This window comes from Dasypus novemcinctus, chromosome 13, assembly GCF_030445035.2.
Source record: "Dasypus novemcinctus isolate mDasNov1 chromosome 13, mDasNov1.1.hap2, whole genome shotgun sequence".
In the NCBI taxonomy this organism is placed as follows: domain Eukaryota; kingdom Metazoa; phylum Chordata; class Mammalia; order Cingulata; family Dasypodidae; genus Dasypus; species Dasypus novemcinctus.
The window spans coordinates 93,279,000-93,303,871 of NC_080685.1; the positions used below are offsets into that span (position 1 = coordinate 93,279,000).

A 24,872-nucleotide genomic window follows, 5' to 3' on the forward strand; every position below is an offset into this window, starting at 1 on the left:
GCGGACAAAGAAACAAGACGCAGCAAAGAGACACCAAGAACAGACAACGGGGGAGGGGGGGAATTAAATAAATAAATAAAATCTTTATAAAAAATAAATAAATAAAAAAAGAAAAAGAAAGAAAGACCACATTCCATGTTAGCTAGAAAACCCTGTTTGTCAGTCGACCTAATTGTCCAGAACTCTCTTGTGCTGATTGCACAGTTGCCCATGGCCCGTCTACCGGGTTGTCCATGCCGTTCTCCATGTTGCCTGCCTGGACACATCCTAGACAGCTCCAAGGACAGGGGCTGTAGGGCGTCCCACCAGAAAGGTCCAAGGTCTTCCAGTACAGACGCGTGTGGAGGGAGCAGCACTGACTGGCTGGCTCCACAGTTTTCTTGGCTGCAGGTCAGCAGTGGTGCTGTGAAGTGTCCTCACCCCCGGCCTCTCTGGGGTCCACGTCTGGTAAAAGTAGACGCAAACCTTCCCGCCTCTCTCGCTCTCCCCCAGGAGAGAAGCACAGCTTCACGCTTGGAAGACAATGTTTGGTTTCTCAGCTAGTTGGCTTGTTGGAAGCCGGGAGTAACGGTCACATCTCATGTCATCAGAGCTCTTGTTTCCTTGTCGCTGAAATGTCGGTGTAAAATAGCGCTAGATTTTGGGGATCCCAGCTTGTCCTCAGGACTCCCTGAGAATGCCCCGAGGAAGCAGCGTCGTGCGGTGGGAATTCTACAGCGGGCGGCCGGGGCAGCCGGGCCTGAGCAGTCACTGCACCTTCTGCGCCTTGTGGCTCTGCAGCTGGCAGTGCCGTGTTCTCTGCAGAGGTGCGTCGTTCAGGAACTTTGGGCTCTTCCTAGCCCGTCTCTGTGGGCTCTCAGTCACTGAATGGAAAATGTTTCCTTTCGTGAGGTTATCAAGACTTCACTTCAAAAAATAAAAATAAAGGGGAGTGGATGTAGCTCAAGTGGCTGAGTGTCTGCTTCCCAGGTTCAAGGTCCTGGATTCAGTACCCAGTGTCTCCTAAAAATAATAATAATAATAATAATGAAAATAAAGCTCCTGCACTTCTTATAAAAATTTTAAGAAGTACATGATATAAAATTTTATTGAAAAGATATTTTGTGATATTTATTAATTATTATGTAAACTTAATGTTATTCCAAACATTATTCCAATGGCATTCTTTTTCCAGTTGACAAGATGATTTTTAATGTCATGAGACTCACCAATAAAATTTCCTGATTTTATAAAAGGAGGGACTTTTACTACCAGAACATCTTTTAAAACAGAATTGATGTTAAAATGTACTTTTAAAAGAAAAGAATTGATATCATGCAAAATAGAGAAAAGATCCTTGCAGCAATATACAGAGCCCAAGAAAAAGATACAGATTTTTGTAAGAATTTAGCAGTGATCAAGATTGCATTTTAAGGCACAGAAGTGTAAACGTAAACAAAAAGTTCCCTACAGACAAGTACAAAAATGTCTAATGATGAAAAAGGGAAATCCATTCAGATGTAATGAACTAGGAAAGAATATGGAGGAAAGTCTAATTAAAGAGGTAAGATGTTAAGCTTGTCCTTGGAACTAAAGGATTAACTTGCAGATGGAGATGGGGCTTCTTTCAACTACGTTCTTCTGTATTTTAATCTGTCCTGTAATTTGCGATATCTACCTGCTATTATTTTCTAAGTGGTGATTTAAATGAGAAATACAGGGAAACGGACTTTGGCCCAGTGGTTAGGGCGTCTGTCTACCATATGGGAGGTCCGCGGTTCAAACCCCGGGCCTCCTTGATCCGTGTGGAGCTGGCCATGCACAGCGCTGATGCGCGCAAGGAGTGCCCTGCCATGCAGGGGTGTCCCCCGCGTGGGGGAGCCCCACGCGCAAGGAGTGCGCCCATGAGGAAAGCCGCCCAGCGTGAAAAGAAAGAGCAGCCTGCCCAGGAATGGCGCCGCCCACGCTTCCCGTGCCGCTGACGACAACAGAAGCGGACAAAGAAACAAGACCCAGCAAATAGACACCAAGAACAGACAACCAGGGGAGGGGGGGGAATTAAATAAATAAATAAATCTTTTGAAAAATAAATAAATAAATAAATGAATGAATGAATAAATAAATAAATAAATGAGAAATACATGTAGGATATAAACATTTTTCATTTTTTGCTTTTAGGTATCGACTCATTGGTTCCCCATCTGCTACTTGTCTCATCTCAGGAAATAACGTCATTTGGGATAAGGAGGTACCCATTTGTGAAAGTGAGTTGAAATATTTTCCTGCCATTTGATCCTGATTTGTCATTTGTGGTTTTTTGTATTTATTATGTCAATTTGTGATTTTTTAAAAATTAAACCACTTTTTGTTATGTATTTTATTTTCCCAGGTATATCGTGTAATCCTCCCCCAGCCATATCCAATGGAGACTTTTATAGCAGCAACGGAAAATATTTTCAGTATGGAACAGTTGTAACTTATCATTGTCATGTTGGACCAAATGGAAAAAAGCTGTTTGACCTTGAGGGAGAGCAATTTATATATTGTACCAGCAAAGACAACCAAGTTGGTGTTTGGAGCAGTCCTCCTCCACAGTGTGTTTCTCCTAGTAAATGCACAACTCCCGAAGTTGAAAATGGAATCCGGCTATCAGGAAATAGTAGTTCCTTTTTCTTAAATGAGATTGTGAGGTTTAGATGCCAGCCTGGCTTTGTCATGAAGGGATCCAGTAGTGTGCAATGCCAGGCCAACAACAGATGGGTGCCCGAGCTGCCAAGCTGCTCCAGGGGTGAGTTTGACCACTTGAGACTTTGTTGGGGGCAGGGGATAATGAATGACAGGCGTTGCTGGAATTAAGGAAGAAATGTGTGTGGATGTAGGGTGGGTGTGGGTATGTGGAAGGATTATAAAATTGGCCTAAATGCACTAAGCATAATAGCTCTATGATCTGTTATTGTAATTGTCAAAGTAATAGTTCACTCTGCATCTCATCTGTGATAAACACATTTTATTTGCATGTTTAATACTTAGAACAAATACACGAGGTGGGAAATATTCTTATCCCCATTTTAATGGGCAGAATTGAGTCTTATTGATGTTAAATAACTTTTCTAAGATCACAGAGCGAATAAATAACAGGACAAGTCCTGGAATTCAAGAACCCTTCTGACTTCAAGCCTAATGATAATGTGTAGTGATATGTGTGATGAATTATAATGTATAATAGCAATGAGAATGCATCCACCACCAGAGGGGGTCAGTAGGTAAACAAGCTTTGGGGACTGAAATCATCCCATTGCAAACCTTGGATTGCAATCATTCTGTTCCAATTTCCCCCATCTTATTACTGAAAAAAATGTGAAACCTAGAAAGGGGAAATTACTTGTTCAAATCCAAACCAATATTTTTTTTCTTTCAATGGCTTTCTGATGCCCTGAGCACATACCAATTGAGCCATGAATGGAAGTGGCTAAAATTTGAGTCAAAATATGCTCTAAGAAATATGTTCTCTCCTAAAAAGTCAGTAGCTTTTATTAGGGGATTTTGTTCTCCACGGTTCTTCTTGTGTTATGTGAAATGGCTGGCTTAGCAATGGAGTGGGAAGCGTCGGGGCTGGTACACAGGGACAGAGAGGAGGTTCAAGGTTCAGCCTGACAGTGGCTGAAGGAGCATCCGAGAGGAACTAAGGAAGGCAGCTGTGCAGGAAGCTGACTTGGCTTGGGCAAAGGTGTTCCTTGTTGTTGCCTGAACAATGATGCCTGAAAGCCTGCCTTACTAGGGACAAGCCAGCAGGACTTACAGTCCTGTATTGGATGGTCAGTACTTGAGAGCAAAAGGAGCCCTCTGCTTGTAGTCTTAGAAATGTACTTTTTTTTTTTAAGATTTATTTTTATTTTTTTTATTTCTCTCCCCTCCCTCCCCCCAACAGTTGCCTGCTCTCTGTGTCCATTCACTGTGTGTTCTTCTGTGACCACTTCTATCCTTATCAGCGGCACCGGGAATCTGTTTTTCTTTTTGTTGCGTCATCTTGCTGTGTCAGCTCGCTGTGTGGGCAGCGCCATTCTTGGGCAGGCTGCACTTTCTTTCATGCTGGGCGGCTCTCCTTACGAGGCACACTCCTTGTGCGTGGGGCTCCCCTATGCGGGGGACACCCCTGTGCGGCACGGCACTCCTTGCGTGCATCAGTGCTGCGCGTGGGCCAGCTCATCACACAGGTCAGGAGGCCCTGGGTTTGAACTTTGGACCTCCCATGTGGTAGGTGGACGCCTTATCTGTTGGACCAGATCTGCTTCCCAGAAACGTATTTTAGTAGAAAAGTACATACAAGGTATTGAAGAGACCTCAGTTCTAATCAGCTCTGCTGCTTATTAGCTGAAGAATCTTGGGTAAACCACTTTGCCTCTGCATCCTTAGTTTCCTCATCAGTAAAACAGGGATACTGAACTAATGGATATTTTCTCTTAATAACTGCACTCTATAATTCCAATTCTCTAATTCCCAGTTTAGCAAAAGATATTTCTCCATAACTAACTAGTGATTTGGGTTTGTGCTTTCCAGTTTGTCAGTTGCCACCAGAAGTTCTGCATGCTAAGCATACCCCAAGTGACAAGGACAACTTTTCCCCTGGAGAAGAAGTGTTCTACAGCTGTGAGCCCGGCTATGACATCCAAGGAGCTGCTTCTCTACGCTGTACGCCCCAGGGGGACTGGAGCCCTGCAGCCCCCAGATGTGAAGGTGCTTACACGCTCATCTGGTTTGCACATCAGGCTCTTTGTCCCTCCCATGGCAGCCTCATTCCTGTTGGTTTTTCTCTTAGTGAAATCGTGTGATGAATTCCTGGAACAACTCCCTAATGGCCGCGTGCTTTCTCCCCCTAATCTCCACCTTGGGGCAGAAGTGTCCTTCGTCTGTGATGAGGGGTGAGTGTGACCTGGAATAGAGACAGGGACTGAGTGATTGATGAAGGGACTCTTGGGGTTTGGGTCTAATCCCCAAGTCAGGGCTGGTCAAGTAGAAAAGAAGGTCCCAGGGAGAGTAACTTCTAGTAGGGTATTTTTTTAAAGAAGAAAACAGTTTTTATTCATAGATGACATAATCTTGTATATAGAAAGTCCTAAGGAATCCACCCCCCCCCCAAAAAAAAAAACAGCTAAAGCTAATAAACAAGCTCAGCAAGGTCACAGGATACAAGAGCACTATCAAAAATCAATTGTATTTCTATACACTAACAACCAACAATCCAAAAATTAAACTAAAACTATTTCATTTGCAACAGCATCAAAAATAATACAATTCTTAGTAATAAACTTAACAAGAAAAGGGCAAAACTTGCTGAAAACTACAAAACATTATTGCAAGAAATTAAAGACTAAAATAAATGGAAAGACATCCCACATTCATAGAGTGGGAGACTATGGCAATGTAAGGGACCTAGATAGCTAAAGTTGGAAATCTCACACGTCCTGATTTCAAACTAACTGCAAAACTGCTAGAGTAGCTAAGGTCGTGTGGTACTGACATAAGGATAGACAAATAAGCCAATAAAACAAAATTGAGATCCTGAAATAAACTCTGATATTTATGGTCCACAGATTTCTGAAAAAGGTGCTAGGACAATTCAATGGGAAAAGAATAGTTTTTTCAACAAAGGGTGCTGAGACACTGGATATTCACATGCAAAAGGATGAATTTAGACCCCTCCCTCATACAATGCATAAAAATTTACTCAAAATGGATCATAGATGTACCTTTAAAAACCCAAACTATAATAGCCTTAGAAGAAAACATAGGAATAAATCTTTGGGACCCTGGGTTAAACAATGATTTCTTAGCTACGATACCAAAAGCACAAGCAGTAAAAGAAAAAAAAATTGATGAACTAAATTTCATCAAAATTTAAAACTTTTATTAATTTAATTTTAAATGAATCATGAGTTCATTCTATTTCCAATTAAAATGTAATATTATATAGTTTTACTTAACTTACTTGATTTTATAATTGTCTATTTTTTCTTACACTGAAGAGCTTGGTTCTTAAATTGGCCTACTTACATGTTTTATCTTATTATAAAGTGTCAAAATAATACTAGTAATTTCTTAATAAGATAAATGAAAGCAATTTAAGAGTTCTTTGCTGTTCTTCTTTTCCTTAGGCTATAGCTCACTAAGAAGGATGTACAGTCAACCTGCCATCATTTAAAGATACTAAAAATAATTCTTTGTGCAACTCTGCCATGAACTTAATATAGTTAGGTTCATTTGTTTTCAATTTTTAAGGATTGCTTTGTGTTTTAACTTTTTAAAATCTAATTTTGCTTTATTATATAATTATATGAAACACTTATATGATTCCATACTCTAAAGAACATTCACGTAACTCTAGCTTGCGTTCCTGTCCCCTCCACCCAGTTCCTTTCCTCCCTCTTAAGTAACCACTTTTCTTAGTTTCCATTGATTTTTGTAAACATAAGGAAATAAACATACTCTATTTACCCTCTTCCTTACATAAAAGGTAGCATATCATATTCTGCCCACATCCTTGCTCTTTTTACTTAACAATATATCCTGCATATCACTCATGGCAGTATACAAATATCTTCCTCAATCCTTTGTACAGTTGCATAGCAATTCCTTGTGCAGCTATACCCCAAGTTTATTCAGCCAGTGCCCCCGAAAGGGCATTTGAGTTGTTTTTAGTCTTGGTATTACAAACACTGTTATAATAGCCTTGTGCATGCTTCATTTTATATTTTTGCCAGTAAATCTTTGAGACAGAATCCTGGAAATTGGATTGCTGGTCAAGGGTAGAAGCACACATAGTTTTGCTCAATATTACTAACTTCATTATAGGGATTGTACAATTTGATATAACCATTTTACTGTTTTCCCCACTTCCTCTCTTGTCCACCTACAACCCATTCTCCTTCAGCAGAGTAATCTTAAACATACTGGGTCATATTATTCTACTACATAAAACTTTTGCAGCTTCTCATTGCATTTAGAATAAGATCCAATCTATTCACCTATAAGAACTAAAATGGATCCTGCCTCTCTGTATCAGTTAGGATTAGATTTGCGATGAGCAACAGAGTCCCAAATTAACAGTGGCTGAAACAAGATAGAAGTTTACTTCACTAACACATAAGTCTGGTAGAAGATCGTCCAAGGCTGGCATTGGGATTTAGCATAATGATGTCCTCAGGGCACAAGCTCCTCCAAGGCCCTACTCTGACATCCCTGGACCTGATGCTCATCCCATGAGCTAAAGAGCAGTTAAAGTACCAGTCATTACATCCATTCTCAGGCAGCAAAGATAAAGAAGGGATGAATAAGAAAAGGGACAAGGGACAGATGCTAGCTGTTATTTAAAGAAGGTTCCTGGAAGCTCTACATAACACTTCCATTGATACATCAAGGGTCAGAATTTAATCACATGAACTATACTTACCTATAAGGACCCTTAGCTGGAAAATGTCACCTTTATTTTAGGAAGCCAGGTACCCAGATTAAAAAATGGGAGGTATAACACCATAGAAGAAATCTCTGCTGCACAATCGCTTTGATTTCATCTCATACTATTCCTCCCTGACTCACTATGCTCCAGTCCACAGATTCCACTTGTTCCTCAAATAAGCCAAGCTCTTCCTCTAGTTTAATTCCTGTGCTCTTGCTATTTCACCTGCCTAGCACACACTTCTCCCTGTCTTCATTCAGGACTCAGCTCAAATGTCATTTCCTCGAGAGGTTTTCCTTGACTACTCTATGTGAAGTAGGGCCCCTTGCTGACATCCTTTTTCATACTGTGCTGCCTTATTTTCTTCATAGCCTGTATCTCCATCTGAAATTATTTCTTTGTTTTCCCCCATCAGAATATAATTTCCAGAGACCTTTTTTTTTTTTTTTTTTTTTTTGGCTTTTTCACAGGGATATCCCTATTACCCAATATAATTCTAAGCATGTAGTAGGAGCTCAATGTTGGTTTCATAAGTGAATGAATAAATGTCTGGCTCCAAAGCCCATGCTCTTTCCACTACCCCTGCTGCCCCTTGTATATATGAAATAATAGTCTATTCCAGGCATCAATCTTTGCTTTTAGAATGACAGTCTATTAAAGCTACTTTCTTTCAAACAAGATTTTTCTAAAGTTAAACAAAATCTTTCTATGGTTCAGTAAATAAAAAGAAAAGATTTACATATAACACCTCCAGCAAGTATCTTAAGTTGCTTGGTTTCATAGTTTTCCTTTGTAAAACAGAAGAGATGTTTAAAATTCATTCATTTAATCTACAAATATTTATCAAGCCCTGTGCTAAACACTAGGGACATGAAAGTTAAACAAGATCATTCTGCTCTCAAAAGGGGCTCACAGTTGCCCTGCAACTCTACAATTTTTATGATTCTGTATAACTGTTGGATTGTTACCTCTGTGCTAGAGAAAAAGCCTACCACTTTCCATACTTAGATATTAAAAGATCTGTCGACAAGGCACAGATAAACACAACTGCTTCATTTTAAAATTGAACATGGGAAACGGACTTGGCCGAATGGTTAGGGCGTCCGTCTACCACATGGGAGGTCCACGGTTCAAACCCCGGGCCTCCTTGACCTGTGTGCAGCTGGCCCATGCACAGTGCTGATGTGCGCAAGGAGTGTCGTGCCACGCAGGGGTGTCCCCATGTAGGGGAGCCCCACATGCAAGGAGTGCGCCCGTAAGGAGAGCCGCCCAGCGCGAAAGAAAGTGCAGCCTGCCCAGGAATGGTGCCACCCACACTTCCAGTGCCGCTGATGACAATAGAAGCGGACAAAAGAAACAAGATGCAGCAAATAGACACAGAGAACAGACAACTGGGGGAGGGGGGGAATTAAATAATTTTTTTTAAAAAATGAACATTTAATTCATCATTGTAATAAGAATTCAACAGTATTAAAAAAGAGAAGCAGGTTAGTGGTTAAAAAGTTGTCTGTTAATCTTTAGTTTTCTTGAGGGGTTTTTGATTGCCAGTTCTCTACAGTGAAATGATGCTAGGAAAATTACTTTAGAAGTCAGAAATTCTCTCTGAATGCAAGTCTAAAAGAACCAAAGAGGTTAATAGGTTTTAAAGACTCAAATCAAAAATACTCCATATTAGAGAAATTTCATTTGAACCCTGAAAGTTAGATATAGCAAGCATTATAACTATATATATATATATTTTTTTTTTAAATGACCACTGAATTAACAACTCAGCATTTTCAAGAGCTAGCTTTCCAGATCATCACAACACCTGCCAATAACTCATCCATTATAACCTTCTTTCTTCTTTTGTATCCTTTTTGGCTTCCACCTGGGCCATCTAAAGGCACTGTTAGGAAAACAGTTGCAGAGATAGATGGCCATTTCTCCTGCAGCCTGTCTCAGCATAGCATGTAGACAATTAATCAATGAGAAAAAGGTATATAATCCATAACTTATAGCCCACACACAAGGCCTCACTTGATTTTAAAAATTGCCAGTTCTGTCAAATATGCCAACATTCCAATAAGGTATTTATGACAGAGAATCTTCTGTGTTCTTAGATGGCAATTGGGATTTTGACGGAATCTGGACAAGAAATGCTTCAGGGTCCCTTTGTATTCCTTTCATTCCTAGAAAGGTAGAGAAAATCACGTTGATGTTGAAGTTTTTTCTCATTTCCACAGCAAGTCCTTTTTGCTTTTCAGCAGTAATAAACACACTCAGATGTCTAGAATACTCTTTGAGATTTGTATAGGAGAATCTATATACGGGAGTTAAACTATATAAAGTCCATTAAACAATTATGACAAAGGAATGCAACCTTTTGAGGATCAACATCTTCCTGCAATTGTGAACACTGGGGAATTTTCCTTCAGGGTGGAGTCAGGACAAATGAAGTATGCTTCCTGACAATTCGAATAGATTCTGCAGAGGTGTGGCACCTGTAAAGTAATCTTTAAGCCTTGAGGATACCCTTTGTCTAGGAGTCAGTTCTGATGCATCAGAAGGATTCATTGTTAATGAAATGTCATGATGACGCTGTCACCCATTCCCGTTTCATGAATCATTCTTCAGGTCTGGATTCAAAATTCTGTTGAGACTGAACTCCCCTGAGCCCTTTGGGTCCAAGAGCTCTGCAAACCCACCACTGAGAAGTGGCAACTTGGGCCTCAGGTGCCTCCTCAGTTTAAAATCCTGGTAGGGTATTTTTGAAATGAGGACAAAGACTTAATGGCACCATGACCGGGTGGTAAAGAACAAATATACATATTACTCCATGTCAAGTAAAAACGTACATACAACCACTGGTCTTGAATCTGTGGTTGTAACCTGAATTGAACAGATAAATAGTTATTTGGAGGCAGGAAGACTTAGTTTTAGGGAAACTTAGCTAGGAAAATTTTTAACAAAAAATGTTTGCAATGTGGTGTTTCAGGAAACTAAGTCAATCAGTGGAATTCATAATTGTGTAAGGCTAAGAATTTTCAACACAATCATATGTCTTCACTTCAGCAATGGGCTTTGACACTGACATAATGACCGATGTTCTTGTTTTTGGTGGTCTTATTTAGTTTTTATTTGACTCTAGTAGTCTTGGTGGCATGCATTATATGAGTTAGGGAGACATAACAAGATTGAGCAGTAAAGCAATTATTTTTAATATGTGCTAAGGAATCTGACATTTACACAAAGTCTGCCATCCGATAAAGACCAGCAGATTTCAGCATGACTTCAGGGTGACTTTCCACAGAGGCTCCACCTCCACCCTTCTTTCTTATTCTAGAACATTTGGTCTGTTTTGCTTCTGTGAGACTCCTTTTGGCCCATTACAAATGTAGTGGCAAGGAAAACAATGCCTGTTATTTCCCCCAGATATGCTCTGCTTTGCTCACCCTAATTGAGAGCTGTTCTTCCTTATGATCCACTAAAGAGAATAAGTGAGATGTCAGAAATGGCCTCCGAAGGGCCTGCATCGTGCCCTTTGGAGACGGTATTGAGCTAGGGTATCTGTAAGATTATTAAGGGTATCACTTAAATTGCTTTGCCAGTCACAGGGCACTGATTCTTTAGAATAATTTAAGCCTCTGAATTTCTACCAGCTCCTGAATTCTGGTCCCTAATGAACTGAGACTTTTAGCTCAACCTGAGCATAAGGACTGAATGATATTTAGGTTAAAGCAAGGAAACTGAGCATCTATCAGTGAAGGGATGAAGGAAAGATAGGAATTGCTCCCTGATTTGCTACTCTTTTTTTTCCTTAAGGTTCCGATTAAAAGGCAATTCTACTAGTCACTGTGTCTTGGATGGAGTGAAAAGGCTTTGGAATAGCAGTGTTCCTGTGTGTGAACGTGAGTAGAAAGAAGAACCAGACAGCCTGGATATCTCTCCTATTTTTTCTAGTGTGTTTTACCATGCAGAATTACCTCTTGTCTGCATCTTTCTTTGTTTAACTAGTAGACAGTTAACTGAGAAAAACATTCTTTTTTGAAAGAATTTCAAGAAAGGTCTTATAGGTCTTGTTTCACTCATTGGTTTGCAGGAGGTACTGGGGATTGAACCTAGGACCTCGTACATGGGAAGCAGGCGCTCAGTCACTTGAGTGACATCCATTCCCCATCTTGTAGGTCTTGTATACCAAATGTTTATGATCCTAATCTGGAAATCCCTAGTTGAATTTTGTGCGGAATATGTGGGGAGAACCAAATTTTATTATTCATTTATTTTTCAGTTTTGCCATCAAGGAATAATACTCTAAATTTTCCTGTCCTTTTATCCCCTCGTATATCTAAACTATTTATTCAGTTCTGTTATCTGAGCGATGGCTTCCCACTTGCGAGGACCTGGGCAAAGTGTAATGAATAGGAAAGGTGCATTCCTGCTCTTATGGAGTCTACTTTCTAGTTGGGCAGGCAGACAATGAAAAAGAAAATCAGTAACAAAAAATCAGAATATATAAAAAGGCATATTAAATAGTGATAAGTGCTACTGGGAAAATAAAAGAGAAATATGATAAATCAGTATGTTGCTGGGGGATGGCAGTGGCAGTGGTGGTGGGTCAATAGGTGAAATAACGAGGCACCCTAAATTTCCAAACCACCCTCTTAAATAAAACATGCCAAAAGATTCAGAATTTGATAAAAATAAGTGTTTTATATACCAGAACACCACAAATTTATTCCACTTTGTTTACTAAAACAAAGCAAGACTTTGTATTACTCCCTTTCGCCTGGTGATTGGGAAAAAAGTTTGTTTTAATTTGGATTTTGCTAAAATACTTTTCTGGGAATCAATTTGGATAGCTAAAGTTGAACATTATGGTGAAACTTTATAAGCACATTCAAGGGTAATATGAAACTCAGATATCCAACAAGTACAAGCTGCCATGGACACATGAAGCTTAAAATAAGCATATAAATAAACTTGGAATAAGCACAAATAGATAAAATCCAGATATGAGAGGTCAAAGTAATTCACTTTGTTTGCATACACAATTCTGACAAGGCACTCACTTTGCTTACATACACAATTCTGACAAGCTTGGGTACCTATTCCTAAATACACATTAGATTAGAAACATCAGATTAATTTTAAGAAGAAAACTGCTCCAAACAGATAAACTAAAAATGATTTTAAAAAGTGACAGCTGATAGTTTGGAAGAAAGGAAAACCTAAAGGAAAAAAGGCACTCTGAAACCATTTAATCTGGGTATGGTATAAAGAGCCCTATAGTTATCTTTGTATTCAGATGGCACTACTGGATATTTGGCATTGGTACTGATGATAACAGCCATGAGTCATCAAGAAGCATTTATGTCTGTTGAAGATAATAGTACAAGTTTAATAAGTGATTTCCATGGAACGTAAGGTCTTTGAGGACTGGAAAAACCCTGTATATCTTGACCTCAATGTCAATCTACAATTCTTACAGTGCCTGACACGGAGTAAACTGGTAAGTTTGATGAATAAACCAGTTAATTACCTTCCAAAATGGTTTAAACTTAGCTATCTGGAGGGTCCAGGAGGATTGAATGTCTTAAACTGTAAATTTAGGGCTCACCTCACTTCTTCTTTAGCAAATGGCTTATATATTGCCTCTTCGTGTATGTTCTTTCTTTCAGAAGAAAAATCCAACTTGCAGTGCAGTTATAGGGTACCTTTACTACATAATCACCTTGGTTAAACTATGATGGAACTTAAAGCTCTCATTTCCTTTCTAGAAATAATTTGTCCAAATCCTCCAACTATCCTTAATGGGAAACACACAGGCAATCTTCTGGGAGACATTCCCTATGGAAAAGAAGTATCTTACACCTGTGACCCCCACCCACACCGAGGCGTGACGGTCAGCCTCATTGGGGAGAGCACCATCCGCTGCACAAGTGACAGTCAGGGGAACGGGATATGGAGCGGCCCTGCCCCTCGCTGTGAACTTTTTGTTCCTACCGGTCAGTGCTTATTTCTTCATCTTCCAACTGCATCAGAATACCTAGGCAAGAACCTCATACTTCTGTGATGACAGCAGTTTGCTTATAAATATGGCTTGTTATAAATGTCAGAAACAGAACTACCTGCCAAGCGAATGACAGACCGGTCCTGGGTGTGCCAACCTATGTCATACTTGGTGTTATTCTGATGATTCTTTCTGCTGGGAGAGAAGTGTGGGATGGTGAGGAAAGAAAGGGGTGGAGAGCAGTGAGAATCAGTGAGGTTCAGGTTTTGGAGAAAGAATATCTTGTCTACAATATTTTCAGGCAACTGTGCTTTATCAACCCTTCACCTCAACATTAGCCAAGGGAACTCAGGATACCCAGGAGAAGTGGAGTTTAAATTGCTTTTGGTCTCTGCAACATATTCCCTTTACATGTTAGTCAGGCTTTAAATCAGGGGTTCTTAACCTTTTTTGTTCCATGGACCCCTCCTCTGCCAGTCAGGTGAAAACCACGGACCCCTTACTAAGTCCACACTATACTATGTAGTATTTGATAAATATATCACACCCGTACCAACACATCCCCACAAGAATAACATCTTTTTGGAATTTCAATTCAAACCCATGGACCCCTGTTAAGAACCCCTGCTTTAAATGACAGTCCCTGTTGGTCATGGACTCGTTTGTGACTGATTGCCCAAGCTTCGTCCTCTGGCGAGGGAAGGACCAGGTTGAATGGGCAGCTCACCTGTCCCTGTGGTACTACCATCTGATACAGTTTTCTAGGTAGAGAATGCAGTGGGTCTTTAGTAAAGACTGAGGTCTGGGTCTCACTCTTTCCACTAATTGGATAGCAGTTGGTGGCTTGGGACCTGCCGAGTCTCCATGTGCCTCTAATAGCCAGAGATATTATTGACTGTGTTGGTTTGCTCATACTTCTATGTTTCATTGAATGTCCTTTCATGTGCTTGTGTGGGAACTTGCTCTCAGAGTGCCCACACCCTCCCAGGATCCCCAATGGACATCACATTGGACATGCCTCTCCATATCTTCCTGGGATGAGTGTCAACTACGGTTGTGACCCCGGCTACCTGTTGGTGGGAACAGCCTCCGTTTTCTGTACAGACCAGGCAATCTGGAGCCAATCTGATCATTATTGCAAAGGTGCCTCATTTTTTGGTATCCGTATTCTTGCTGGGTTAATGTTATGGGAAATCGATGCTTGAGACTATTGTGGCTGAGTAATTCGTTCTAAGAGGATAGGGAATTATCATTAGAGGAGGAGAAAATCAGAAGAGGAAGTAGGAAGGAAGTCTGCTCAAGGATCTTAACACTTCTGGGTAATAGAAAGAACCAAGAGAACTTCTAGTAATGCAACATGCCTCAAGCACCAATTTAAGATGCTTTGCTGGCTTTTAACTAATAGAATATTGTACCTTTAATGGAGCATAGAGGGCCACAGGGCGTCTTCACAAATACCCTTAAAAGGTAAATAAGGGACTAGAAGTGCACTTTATCATAAAAATTGAAGCCTAAAGTGCGACAGTGTCTTATCTACCAAAGATGAGCAAAAGAGCCAGAGAACAATTAATTTTTTGAATTACTGGATTTGGAGCCTCATTGTAATCCCCATGACCAAAGGTTGACGTTTGTGTAATTTGTTCCTTGGAACAAGTCTGCGGAAATTATTTCCTCTGTTCCTGTCTTTGTGTGCAAAAATGACAGATGATTTAAAAATTTTTGTTGGCAATATTCTAAAGAGTGACACAACAGGAATTAAAAATAGTATGCCATGACTAGGCATAGTACTGAGGTCTTTACAAAAGTTATTTGTGCTAGTCCTCAAAGAATCTCATAAGGCAGGATTATTATCATTGTACTCTTACAGGGAGGAAGCTCTGGTTTCACAGGTCTAGTAACTAGTCCAGGCCACACATGAATGTGGTTTGAAGATTGGACCTCAGACGGCTTTTAACCACTCCACCCGGTACTATCTCATTTTCGGTGTGGTTCTTTTGACTTTACAAAACTCTAAGGAATGTGGTTTTTCTTTTTGTTTGTTAATTATTATTATTTTAGAAATTCAAGGCTAAGGGCAGGGATGAGGTCAGAGGACTTAGACATGCCCTGGTTTCATGTTAAGGAGCACTTAGTCCTAGGGCTCCCCTGCTTCCAGGCTCATAGGGCCCTCTTGGTCCTGAAAGTCTCAGAAACCCTCTACGACCTAGCCCTCCCGTTTCATAGATACAGAAAATGAGGCCCTCCACAGAGGGTAAGTGACTTTCCTGTGTTTATTTGCAAGGATGGAATATACAAAATAGAGAGTTTCTGTGACTCTGCAGACACCTGAAAGTTCATCCCTCTTTGCTTTAGTTACATAAAGAAGTATGAGGATTCAGGGAATACTGCAAAAATTAATGGTACCATTTAAGACAGTGAAAGTCCATGTCCTAAAAATAAAAGGGTAATATTCTTTTCTTTTGGCACTGTTTTCTTTTCATTTATGTGTATTTCATTTTGTCTTAGTAACTGTTCAAACATGCTTTATAGCAGTGGTTCTCCATCTTTAGGAATTTCAAAATCATGCAGGAAACTTGTTTAAATGGCAGATTCATAATCTTCATTCCCATGGATTCTGATTCTCCTGTTTTAAGATGGGATCCAGTAGGCTATACTTTAACAAACCCACCAGAAGATTCTGATATAGGAAGTCTCCATACCACACTTGGAGAAATATCACTTTCCTTTGTTGTCTCTTATAAGGGAAAACAAGAATTTAAACTAATTTTGAGACTATTACAACTACAACAATTGAAAAGGAGGTGTTGATGGCTGGGCAGAGAAAGACAACAAAACAAGAGAAGAGCTAAAAGAGATAAAGTAAATAAATAGGAAAAAACACTTTTAAATTCAGAATCAGGGTTTACTAACTTATTTGTTCCACATATAGAAATGGGCCAGAAACATGTACTTAAACAAAAGGCAAAATACCTGTATGTGCTGTCTATCTACAGAGAATTATGATATTTCTGTTTCCTTATGGTTAATCTCAAGTGGATCCAGGGCTAGAACATGGTTTTATAACTACAAGTTTTCTTCAGCCTTCCAGTTGCAGAGTTGATAATTTAAAAGTAGATGTTAAGTGCATTCCATATCCCCTTATTTTACATAGGAAACGAAAGAGGATTTTTAAATCATAAGATACTGGGAGAAGTCAATAATGCTTAATTGAAAACATGCCCCATTTTTGCTGTGGACAAAGTAGATTTGGGATCTTACCATTATGGTATTTTTAACTAACAGTTAACAAAAAAACATCAGTTTTCTTTTGGTTTTTCTAACTTCAGAGGTAAAATGTAGCCTCCCAGAGTTCATGAATGGAATCCGGAACAAGTTGGAGACTATAAAAGTATATCACTATGGAGATAATGTTACTTTGGAGTGTGAAGATGCATATATTCTGGAAGGCAGTTCCCAGAGCCAGTGCCGGGATGATGACAGATGGGATCCTCCCCTGGCCATTTGTAAACCCTGTAAGTACAAGAGCAAGGAACGTAGATCTACCCCAGCCGTGTTCATCCACACAGGCTTCAAGCACTCTGTGGTGCTTGTGGTGGTGTGCTAGGAGCTAAGGAGAACAGTGTGAGTCCTTAGCTCTTCTGGGAAAAAACCAGTGGTATTGAGAGTGAGGCACTCGCTTCCTCGTACTGCTCACCTCATCCGTCTCTCCACAGGGCCCCAGCTGCTCCTTTCTTGTCTGTGTCACTCTCTTGCTACCTGCATCAGGCAGTAATGATTCGTTTAGGGTCTGTGGAGCTTCAAAGCCAGGAACACATCCATGACAGAGTAGGCCTTCAAGAAATGTCTCAACATGTGTCAGGGAGCACCTGCCTTCCAAGCTGCAGAGGGCAGCTATTGCATCTCCCTCACCTTTTTACACTGACGGTTGGTTATAGCAGATTTACAAAGTGTGGGCTATTGAGCTCTGAAGAGTAACCCTCTGCTGGCTGCTGGAGGGTGTTATAAGATACAAAATGCTAAAGAGTGAGTTGGTATACATCAAGGAGCTGGTGAGCAAAATAATCATGAAAAATCTTTCTCAGTCCAAGTTGGTGTGAGGCTCTCCATCCTCAATTTTTTTAATCCCCCTCCCCCGCCTGCCGGGCAGCTTGCTTGCTGTCTGCTCTCTGCGTCCATTTGCTGTGCGTTCTTCTGTATGTCTGTATTTTATTTGTATTTATTCCCGCCCCTCCCCTCCTCACACCCCTCTGCTTCCAGCTTGCTTGTTGTCTGCTCTCTGCGTCCATTTGCTGCACGCTGTTCTGTTTTTACTTGTCTCCCTTTTTTGTTGCATCTCCTTGCTGAGTCGGTTCTCCATGGCATGTGGGTGAGCCTACCTTCACAAGGAGACCCCAGGACAAGAACCCAGGGCCTCCCATATGGTAGACGGGGGCCCAACTGATTGAGCCACAGCCACTTCCCACCATCCTCAATTTTTATGACACTTATTTTTCATATGTGGTTATAGACCAAGATTGTTCAAGATTCGTGTTAACAGTTAATCCCTTAAATACGTTAACTCATCTGATTCACAAATAACATTTCTGAATTATAAACTTGGCACTCCTTAATAGAAAATTATATTCACTTATTTGGCAAAGAGTCCATTGGCTACTGTCTAAATGTTTTAGAGTATTCTGAAAATCTGGCTTTGAGTGATGGAAAATCCAGATAATTGGGGTGTCAACTGTACCACATATTAAAACAAAGTGTAAAGTCTCAATACATTTAGCAGTTTGCACCAGCACAAAAATAGACATATAAATAAGTGGAACATGGGAGCAGGTATAGCTCAGTGGTTTCAGTGCCTGTTTCCCTCATACAAGGTCCTAGGTTCAATGCCCAGTACCTCCTAAAAGAAACAAAAAAATGAATAAATAAACAAACAAATAAGTGAGCCAAAGTAGATATTAATAAAATAAATGTTATTATAAATAACAATATATCATACAGACAAAATATAATAACTGAGATATAAATCTATGGGAGAGAGAGATGATCAAATAATATAGTTAGCATTGAAAAAAAACACATTTAGAACTTCCATTGTATTTTGCAATAAATACCAGTTTTAATAAGTTTAAAAGTTATGAAAAGCCATAGGAAGGCTGAAGTAAAAAAAGTAGAATATTTATCCAACAAATTGTGTAAGATACCAACCCTAGACCTTCCTAAAAAGGAACCTGGGAAAAGTAGATTGTGGAGGTGATCCAGGCTTGAAATAATGCACCTTAGGGAGGACTGAGAGAGAGGAGCAATCCAAGAATGAATGAAGAATTTCTTGGGATTCTCAAATCCACCACATCCCCCGTTTCAGTGGTCCAATTATGTTGGAGGCTTGAGTCTCATCAACATCTTCCTTAGACAGTATAGGGAGGAAGGGCTTGCACTCTCCTTTGCAGCCAGATCATGCCACTAACAATTAATTGATACATGTAACTCACCATTTAATGGAGCCTCAAGACTGACAAGCATGGTTTGCATGAAAGACAAATAAGTTCAACTCCAGAGAAGATATAAAGACTAAGAGAAGTGATTATTGGGATCTCTCAGACGTTTAATGAAGAATTATACTATGTCCTTGTATATATATTGTATATATTGGAGATATTCAAGACTCATAAAGTGTCCTAAAATTTACTTTACCCATTGCTGTCCTCCAAGGTCCCATTCATTAGAGTAACTGCTTTCTAAGAACCTGCCTTCTCTCTCTTCCACCCAGACTTTCTCATAAGTTCCAGCCCAATGGCTTGTCTTCTGCTACTCCCCTCACTTCCTGGATCTTCTTAGTTCACAAAAGCCTTTTCCAAGGTACATGGAAAGTCTTCACTTCTGTCCATTATCTTGGTCAATGAGACATAGCCCTGAAGGAGACACAGGGAAATGAATAAACTTTCTTAGAATGCAGGGTTCAGAAAAAGGTAGTTCCTGCTTTTTGACACTGGCACATAAATACATGGAAACTGTTTAACCTTGTTAAAACTGAAAAAATGAAAAAGAAAAGAAGAAAGTATTATATTTTTACCCATTAAATTAACAACAACAAAATGTTACATGAACACCCCCCAAAAAAGCAAGGATGTGATGCTATCTCATATCCTCATTTTTCAAAGGTGCCATTGTAAATTGGCTAATTGTAAAAAACAATTATGCAGGGAGCAGATGTAGCTCAAGTGGCTGAGTGCCTGCTTCCCATGTACAAGGTCCCAGGTTCGATCCCCAGTACCTCCTAAAAACAAACAAGCAAACAAACAAAAAAAACTCAGGGGAGCTGGTAGTTGAGCACTGACTTCCCACATACGAGGTCCAGGGTTCAATCCCTGGCCCTGGTACCTCAGAAAAAAATAGAAACAATTATGTACCATATCAAGAGAATAATGCAAATGTTCATCCCAATCTTCTTAGGATCTATTGAAGTAATATAAGATATGAAAAATACGTTTTTTGCATTTTTCTCAACACTTTCATGACAATGAAAAGTGGAATCAATTTAATATACAATATAAATCATTAAATAACTTTAATACATCCACCAGAGTAGATTATATTGGTTTGCCCCTGTGTAATTTCATTTCTATCTACTACATAACTATGTAAACTAAGATGCATGAGAAAATGTACCAGAAGAGAGTATACCAAAATGTTTTAGGTTTTTAGGATTATGGGTAATATTTTTCTTTTCCTGTTTTATACATATTCTGCTGTGATTATAGTACTTTTATGACAAAAATATTAATTTAAACAGAAAAATCAAGTTTCATTGGTTATGCAAGATAAAACAAGACTGCATGAGACCAATGGCTTCTTACATTAGACAAAAATTAGACTGTGCTTAAGAAAAAAGAAAGGATGAATTGCCTCTGGCCAAGACATCCTATTGACCATGTCATGTGCCAGGCTAATTTTTTGTGTCTTTGTCTTCCTTTTAGCCCCACGTGATGCTCTCCGAGTTGGTAAGTTTTATTAAGGGCTTGCTGAAGAACTCTAGCCTCTTTAATAGTATGTATCTTCTTAGTGTGAACAAAATGTGAAAAAAAAAGCTCAAAATAGCTTATATTGTACATTCAATTAGGATAAAAAACAATGGTAAGTGGAGGCCAGGGTACGGTAAAAAAAATAGAGTGACTATTCTTCATGGAAGTTTCTTTACTATCTCTGAACCATTACAAATGAGTAATCATTCTTCAGGGTCAAAAATTCTGTGTTTAAACATGACTGGAGAATGTACCTTCTTCTTTGGTTTATAACCTGGGAATATTCTTTGTGATAGCGGTTGTGCCATTTGCACAAATCGGAAGCCACGAAGACCTGTTTTCCACGTCCTTTTCTGTGCTGCGCCCATGTAATAGGGGTGCTTTTGTGACCGAGTCTGCTTCAAAGGGGGTTAGTAGAATCTGTTGCATAGATAACCTGTACCTTACTTGTTATGCGAGAGGAAGACAGTAGAGAGCTGGAGCCCAGGGGCCCCAGAGCAGGTCCTTCCCCACTTGTTGAAACGATGCTGTTGGACTAAAGGTTACAAAACTGCTTTGCTCAACCCTTAACCATAATTTTGTGATGGTGAAACTAATGCTCTAGATTAAATCCGGAGTAGGAGGGAAATCTGAAAGATAAATGTGTGGATGTTATTTTTTGAAAGCAGAATTTTTAGTTGTTTTGAAGCATTAAAAAAATGATTGGACACCTCTAATGGGACTAGACCTTAAGAGAATTTAATACCTCTAGGTTATATTTTCCTTGCATTTCTAATTTCCTTGTTTTACTGCCTAGGCATTTTCTTGGGTGTGTTCCTCTTTATTTTGTTCATCATTGTTACCTGTTGGATATTTCTAAAGCACAGAAAAGGGTAAGTTCAGCCATTATTCCCCCAGAAAATATTTATAACTATACTTGTCTCCTCTTAGAGGCAAAAGGGGGTGGGAGTGGGGGGTGGAATCCACTACTGCATAAAAAGATGTGGTCATTCTTACAAAGAGGGCCCTTGACACTTGACACACAATATGGACTGAGAAGGAGTCACAATAAAAGCAATCTGTGGGGTAGTAAGAACACTTAAAAAATAAAAATCTTACATTCACAGTGTTGTGTGACTATCACCACCAAACATTGTGAATTTAATAGCACTGAATTATATATTTGAATGTGGCTAAAAGGCGACATTTCAGTTTGTATGTATGTTACTAGAATAAATTTTTTTTAAAAATTTGGACTACTACACAAACTGTAAACCCTAATGTAAACCATGGACTACAGTTAATACTACAATTATAAAAATGTGCTTTCATGAATTGTAACAAATGTATCACACTAATGCAAGGTGTTAACAGTAGGGTGGTATATAGGAACTCTGTATTTTATGTATGATTTTCCTGTAAGCCTACAATTTCCCTAATAGAAGGTTTAAAGTACCAAAAACTTAGAATTTTACAAGAGTCTTACAAGAAGAAAAGGAGGCAGAAGGAATTTTTTAAAAGGCATTGATGTAGGAGTTGATATCCTGGTTTTGCTGAGATATTCCAGGTACTGACCTTTAAATACAGGCCCTATCATGACACTGTAAGTTAGATTGTATGTCTCACGGGCCCTCATATCCCAGGCTGCCAGTGTGGAAGAATTGAGAATTTGCATTAGGTATTAAGAAACAAATCTTTTGTAAAAGCCTTTTTTTTTTCAGATTTATTTATTTATTTCTCTCCCCTCCTCCCCGCCCCCCCAGTTGTCTGCTCTCTGTGTTCCATTCGCTGTGTGTTCTTCTGTGTCCGCTTGTATTCTTGTCAGTGGCACCAGGAATCTGTGTCTCTCTTTGTTGCGTCACCTTCTGTGTCAGCTCTCTGTGTGTGCAGCTCCACTCCTGGGCAGGCTGTGCTTTTTTTGCACTCCTTGTGGGTGGGGGTCCCTTATGTGGGGGACACCCCTGCGTGGCACAGCATTCCTTAACACAGATCAGCACTGCGCATGGACCAGCTCACCACACAGGTCAGGAGGCCCTGGGTTTGAACCCTGGACCTCCCATGCGGTAAGCGGATGCTCTGTAAGTCCCCCCCCGCCCCCGCCCTGGTTGTCTGTTCTCTGTGTCTATTTGCTGCATTGTCTTCTTTGTCCGCTTTTGTTGTTGTCAATGGCATGGAAATCTGTGTCTCTTTCTATTGCATCATCTTGTTGTGTCAGCTCTCTGTGTGTGCGGCGCCATTCTTAGGCAGGTTGCACTTTCTTTCCCACTGGGTGGCTCTCTTTGTGGGGCGCACTCCTTGCGCGTGGGGCTCCCCTACAGCTCCCCTACGTGGGGGACACCCTACGTGGCACGGTGCTCCTTGCGCACATTAGCGCTGCACAAGGGCCAGCTCCACACAGGTCAAGGAGGCCCGGGGTTTGAACCGCAGACCTCCCGTATGGTAGACGGACGCCCTAACCACTGGGCCAAGTCCGCTTCCCGCCATTTACTTTATAAGCTTGCAAAAACCTTGCAAAGATTGATGTCTAACTAAAAAAAAACACACACATTTTTGACTGGGAAGAAAATATTCTCAGCTTTTATTCTGATTGGTTTAATTATAACAAGATCAGTAAGGTCAAAGTCAGTGAGATAAACATAAGGTTGATGAATGAAGTCTATCTCCATGCGAAACAGAGTTTGTGATTTTAAGTGTCAGTTTTCTATAGCAAACATTCTAAACAACTGCAGTTTTCTACAATAAGGTTCACAGTAAATAACTGGAATTTTGATATGTCATGGGGGATAGCAATGAACTTTTTAAAAAGTAGGATATCACTGTAGAACTTTTTATGGACAGCCTAGTCAGGAAATCAATTTCATGTTAAAATAAAGAATAAGTAGACATTTAAATTTAAATTTAATCTGTATCCTTCCTAATTAACATTCTCTACATTTTGTAGCTTCACGTGTCAATATTCTTTGTCCTTCATTACAAAAAGAAAAAGTAACTAGCCTGGTACTTTGCATTAGCAAAAATGCTTATATTGATAATTTTTCTTCCTTTAGCCACTGTAATTTGTGGATTAATTTTTTAAATTTCATTTAAGCTAAGGCTGAATTCATTAATGTAATTGGGACTTCTAATTTTCCATGTCTGTTCCAATCTCTGGTTAAAACTACCCAAAGCAAATGGTTATCTCTTCCTCTTGGAGCTATTCAAGGTGATCTATATTCTCCCTTCCCTTATAACCCATTCCTTATTTATTGACTGGAGGGTCAAATTCCTAAGTCTGACTATTGAGTTATTTTGCCCACATTATTTAAGTTCATTTCCTCTTGTGAGTCATCATCAGGCATAAACACAATCAAGATCATTTCATAAAAATTGTTTCCTTGGAAATGCTTATCTTGGACCTCCCTGTCTAATCGAAATAAATCCAAATGATGTACTACTACTTCATGTTTTCCATCCTTTAAAACACACCTCCTATTTTTTCCACGTTCTTTAGAGGAGTCATGCCCATGACGTAGTCATTCCCTCTCTGACCAGTGGCAGCCAGGGATGTGGCCTGGAAAAGGAATTACGGTTTCACAGCTGAGGGAGAAAAACCTCCCAAACATCCAAGTAACCCACAATAAAACACATTTTTAAAAAAATTTTCTTTTTCCTATTTTACTTCTTAAAGTATATTATTACAACAAAAAAGGCCATATTTTTCATCTTAGAAATAATGTAAACTAAAATTGGGGAGATATTAAACTTAAATAATCAGAATGCAGGCGTCTCTTCTCTTTTGCAATCAGTTAGGCTGATGAATCATTTGGTCATACTTTGGTGAGCGGTGAAGCTGATAAGCTAAGTAGGTGTGGCTATGTAGGAAAAAAATGGGTTATTCTTTATCAGGAGCTCCTACTTTTCTCATCTAAAGCATAAGCTGCTTCATGATAAAGAAGGAAGCCATATGAAAGACACAAAATACAAGGGTGGAGAGCACCTTTGTGGTCATCTGGCCAGAAAAACAGTTTATCTACAGCCAAAAAAAATCGTGCCAGACAGAGATAGAATAGTGTAGAAGGAGACATGCTCTGGAAGAACCAAGATCCAACGCAGGCTAAAGTCTTCAGCTGATACAGTAGACACTTCAGAAAAGCATCATTCTTTTCTTTGTGGCATCTCCCTTACGTGGTCTTTAGTACATCCATTCATTTAATAAATATTCATTGGGTATCCCTTTGTTCCAGGGATGGTTCTCAGGCTTGTTATGTATCCAACAGTGAAGATAATGCACAAAAATCCCTGCCCTCATGCAGATTACATTCTAGTGGCAAGAGAGAAACAATAATAAGAAACTTTAAAATTAGTTAATAAATTCATTTACTAATATTATAAAGGAGGATAAAGGCTATGAAACAAAAAGAGCAGGGTAAGAGGAATTGGGAATGTGAGGGTCTTTCATAAGATGGGTACAGTAGGC

At 39.6% G+C, this 24,872-nt stretch overlaps 1 protein-coding gene across 1 annotated transcript in view; it reads left to right on the forward strand.

Annotated features, from left to right (window-relative positions):
- Window positions 1-24,872, forward strand: part of LOC101430310 (complement receptor type 1) — a 179,664-nt gene that overhangs the window by 146,761 nt on the left and 8,031 nt on the right. Inside the window, exons 46-55 of the mRNA XM_071207305.1 lie at window positions 2,158-2,243; window positions 2,369-2,767; window positions 4,537-4,713; window positions 4,796-4,898; window positions 11,237-11,322; window positions 13,192-13,419; window positions 14,394-14,567; window positions 16,751-16,936; window positions 20,393-20,416; window positions 21,234-21,309. Coding sequence (XP_071063406.1) covers window positions 2,158-2,243; window positions 2,369-2,767; window positions 4,537-4,713; window positions 4,796-4,898; window positions 11,237-11,322; window positions 13,192-13,419; window positions 14,394-14,567; window positions 16,751-16,936; window positions 20,393-20,416; window positions 21,234-21,309 — 1,539 coding nt within the window. The remainder of the gene's footprint in view (window positions 1-2,157; window positions 2,244-2,368; window positions 2,768-4,536; window positions 4,714-4,795; window positions 4,899-11,236; window positions 11,323-13,191; window positions 13,420-14,393; window positions 14,568-16,750; window positions 16,937-20,392; window positions 20,417-21,233; window positions 21,310-24,872) is intronic.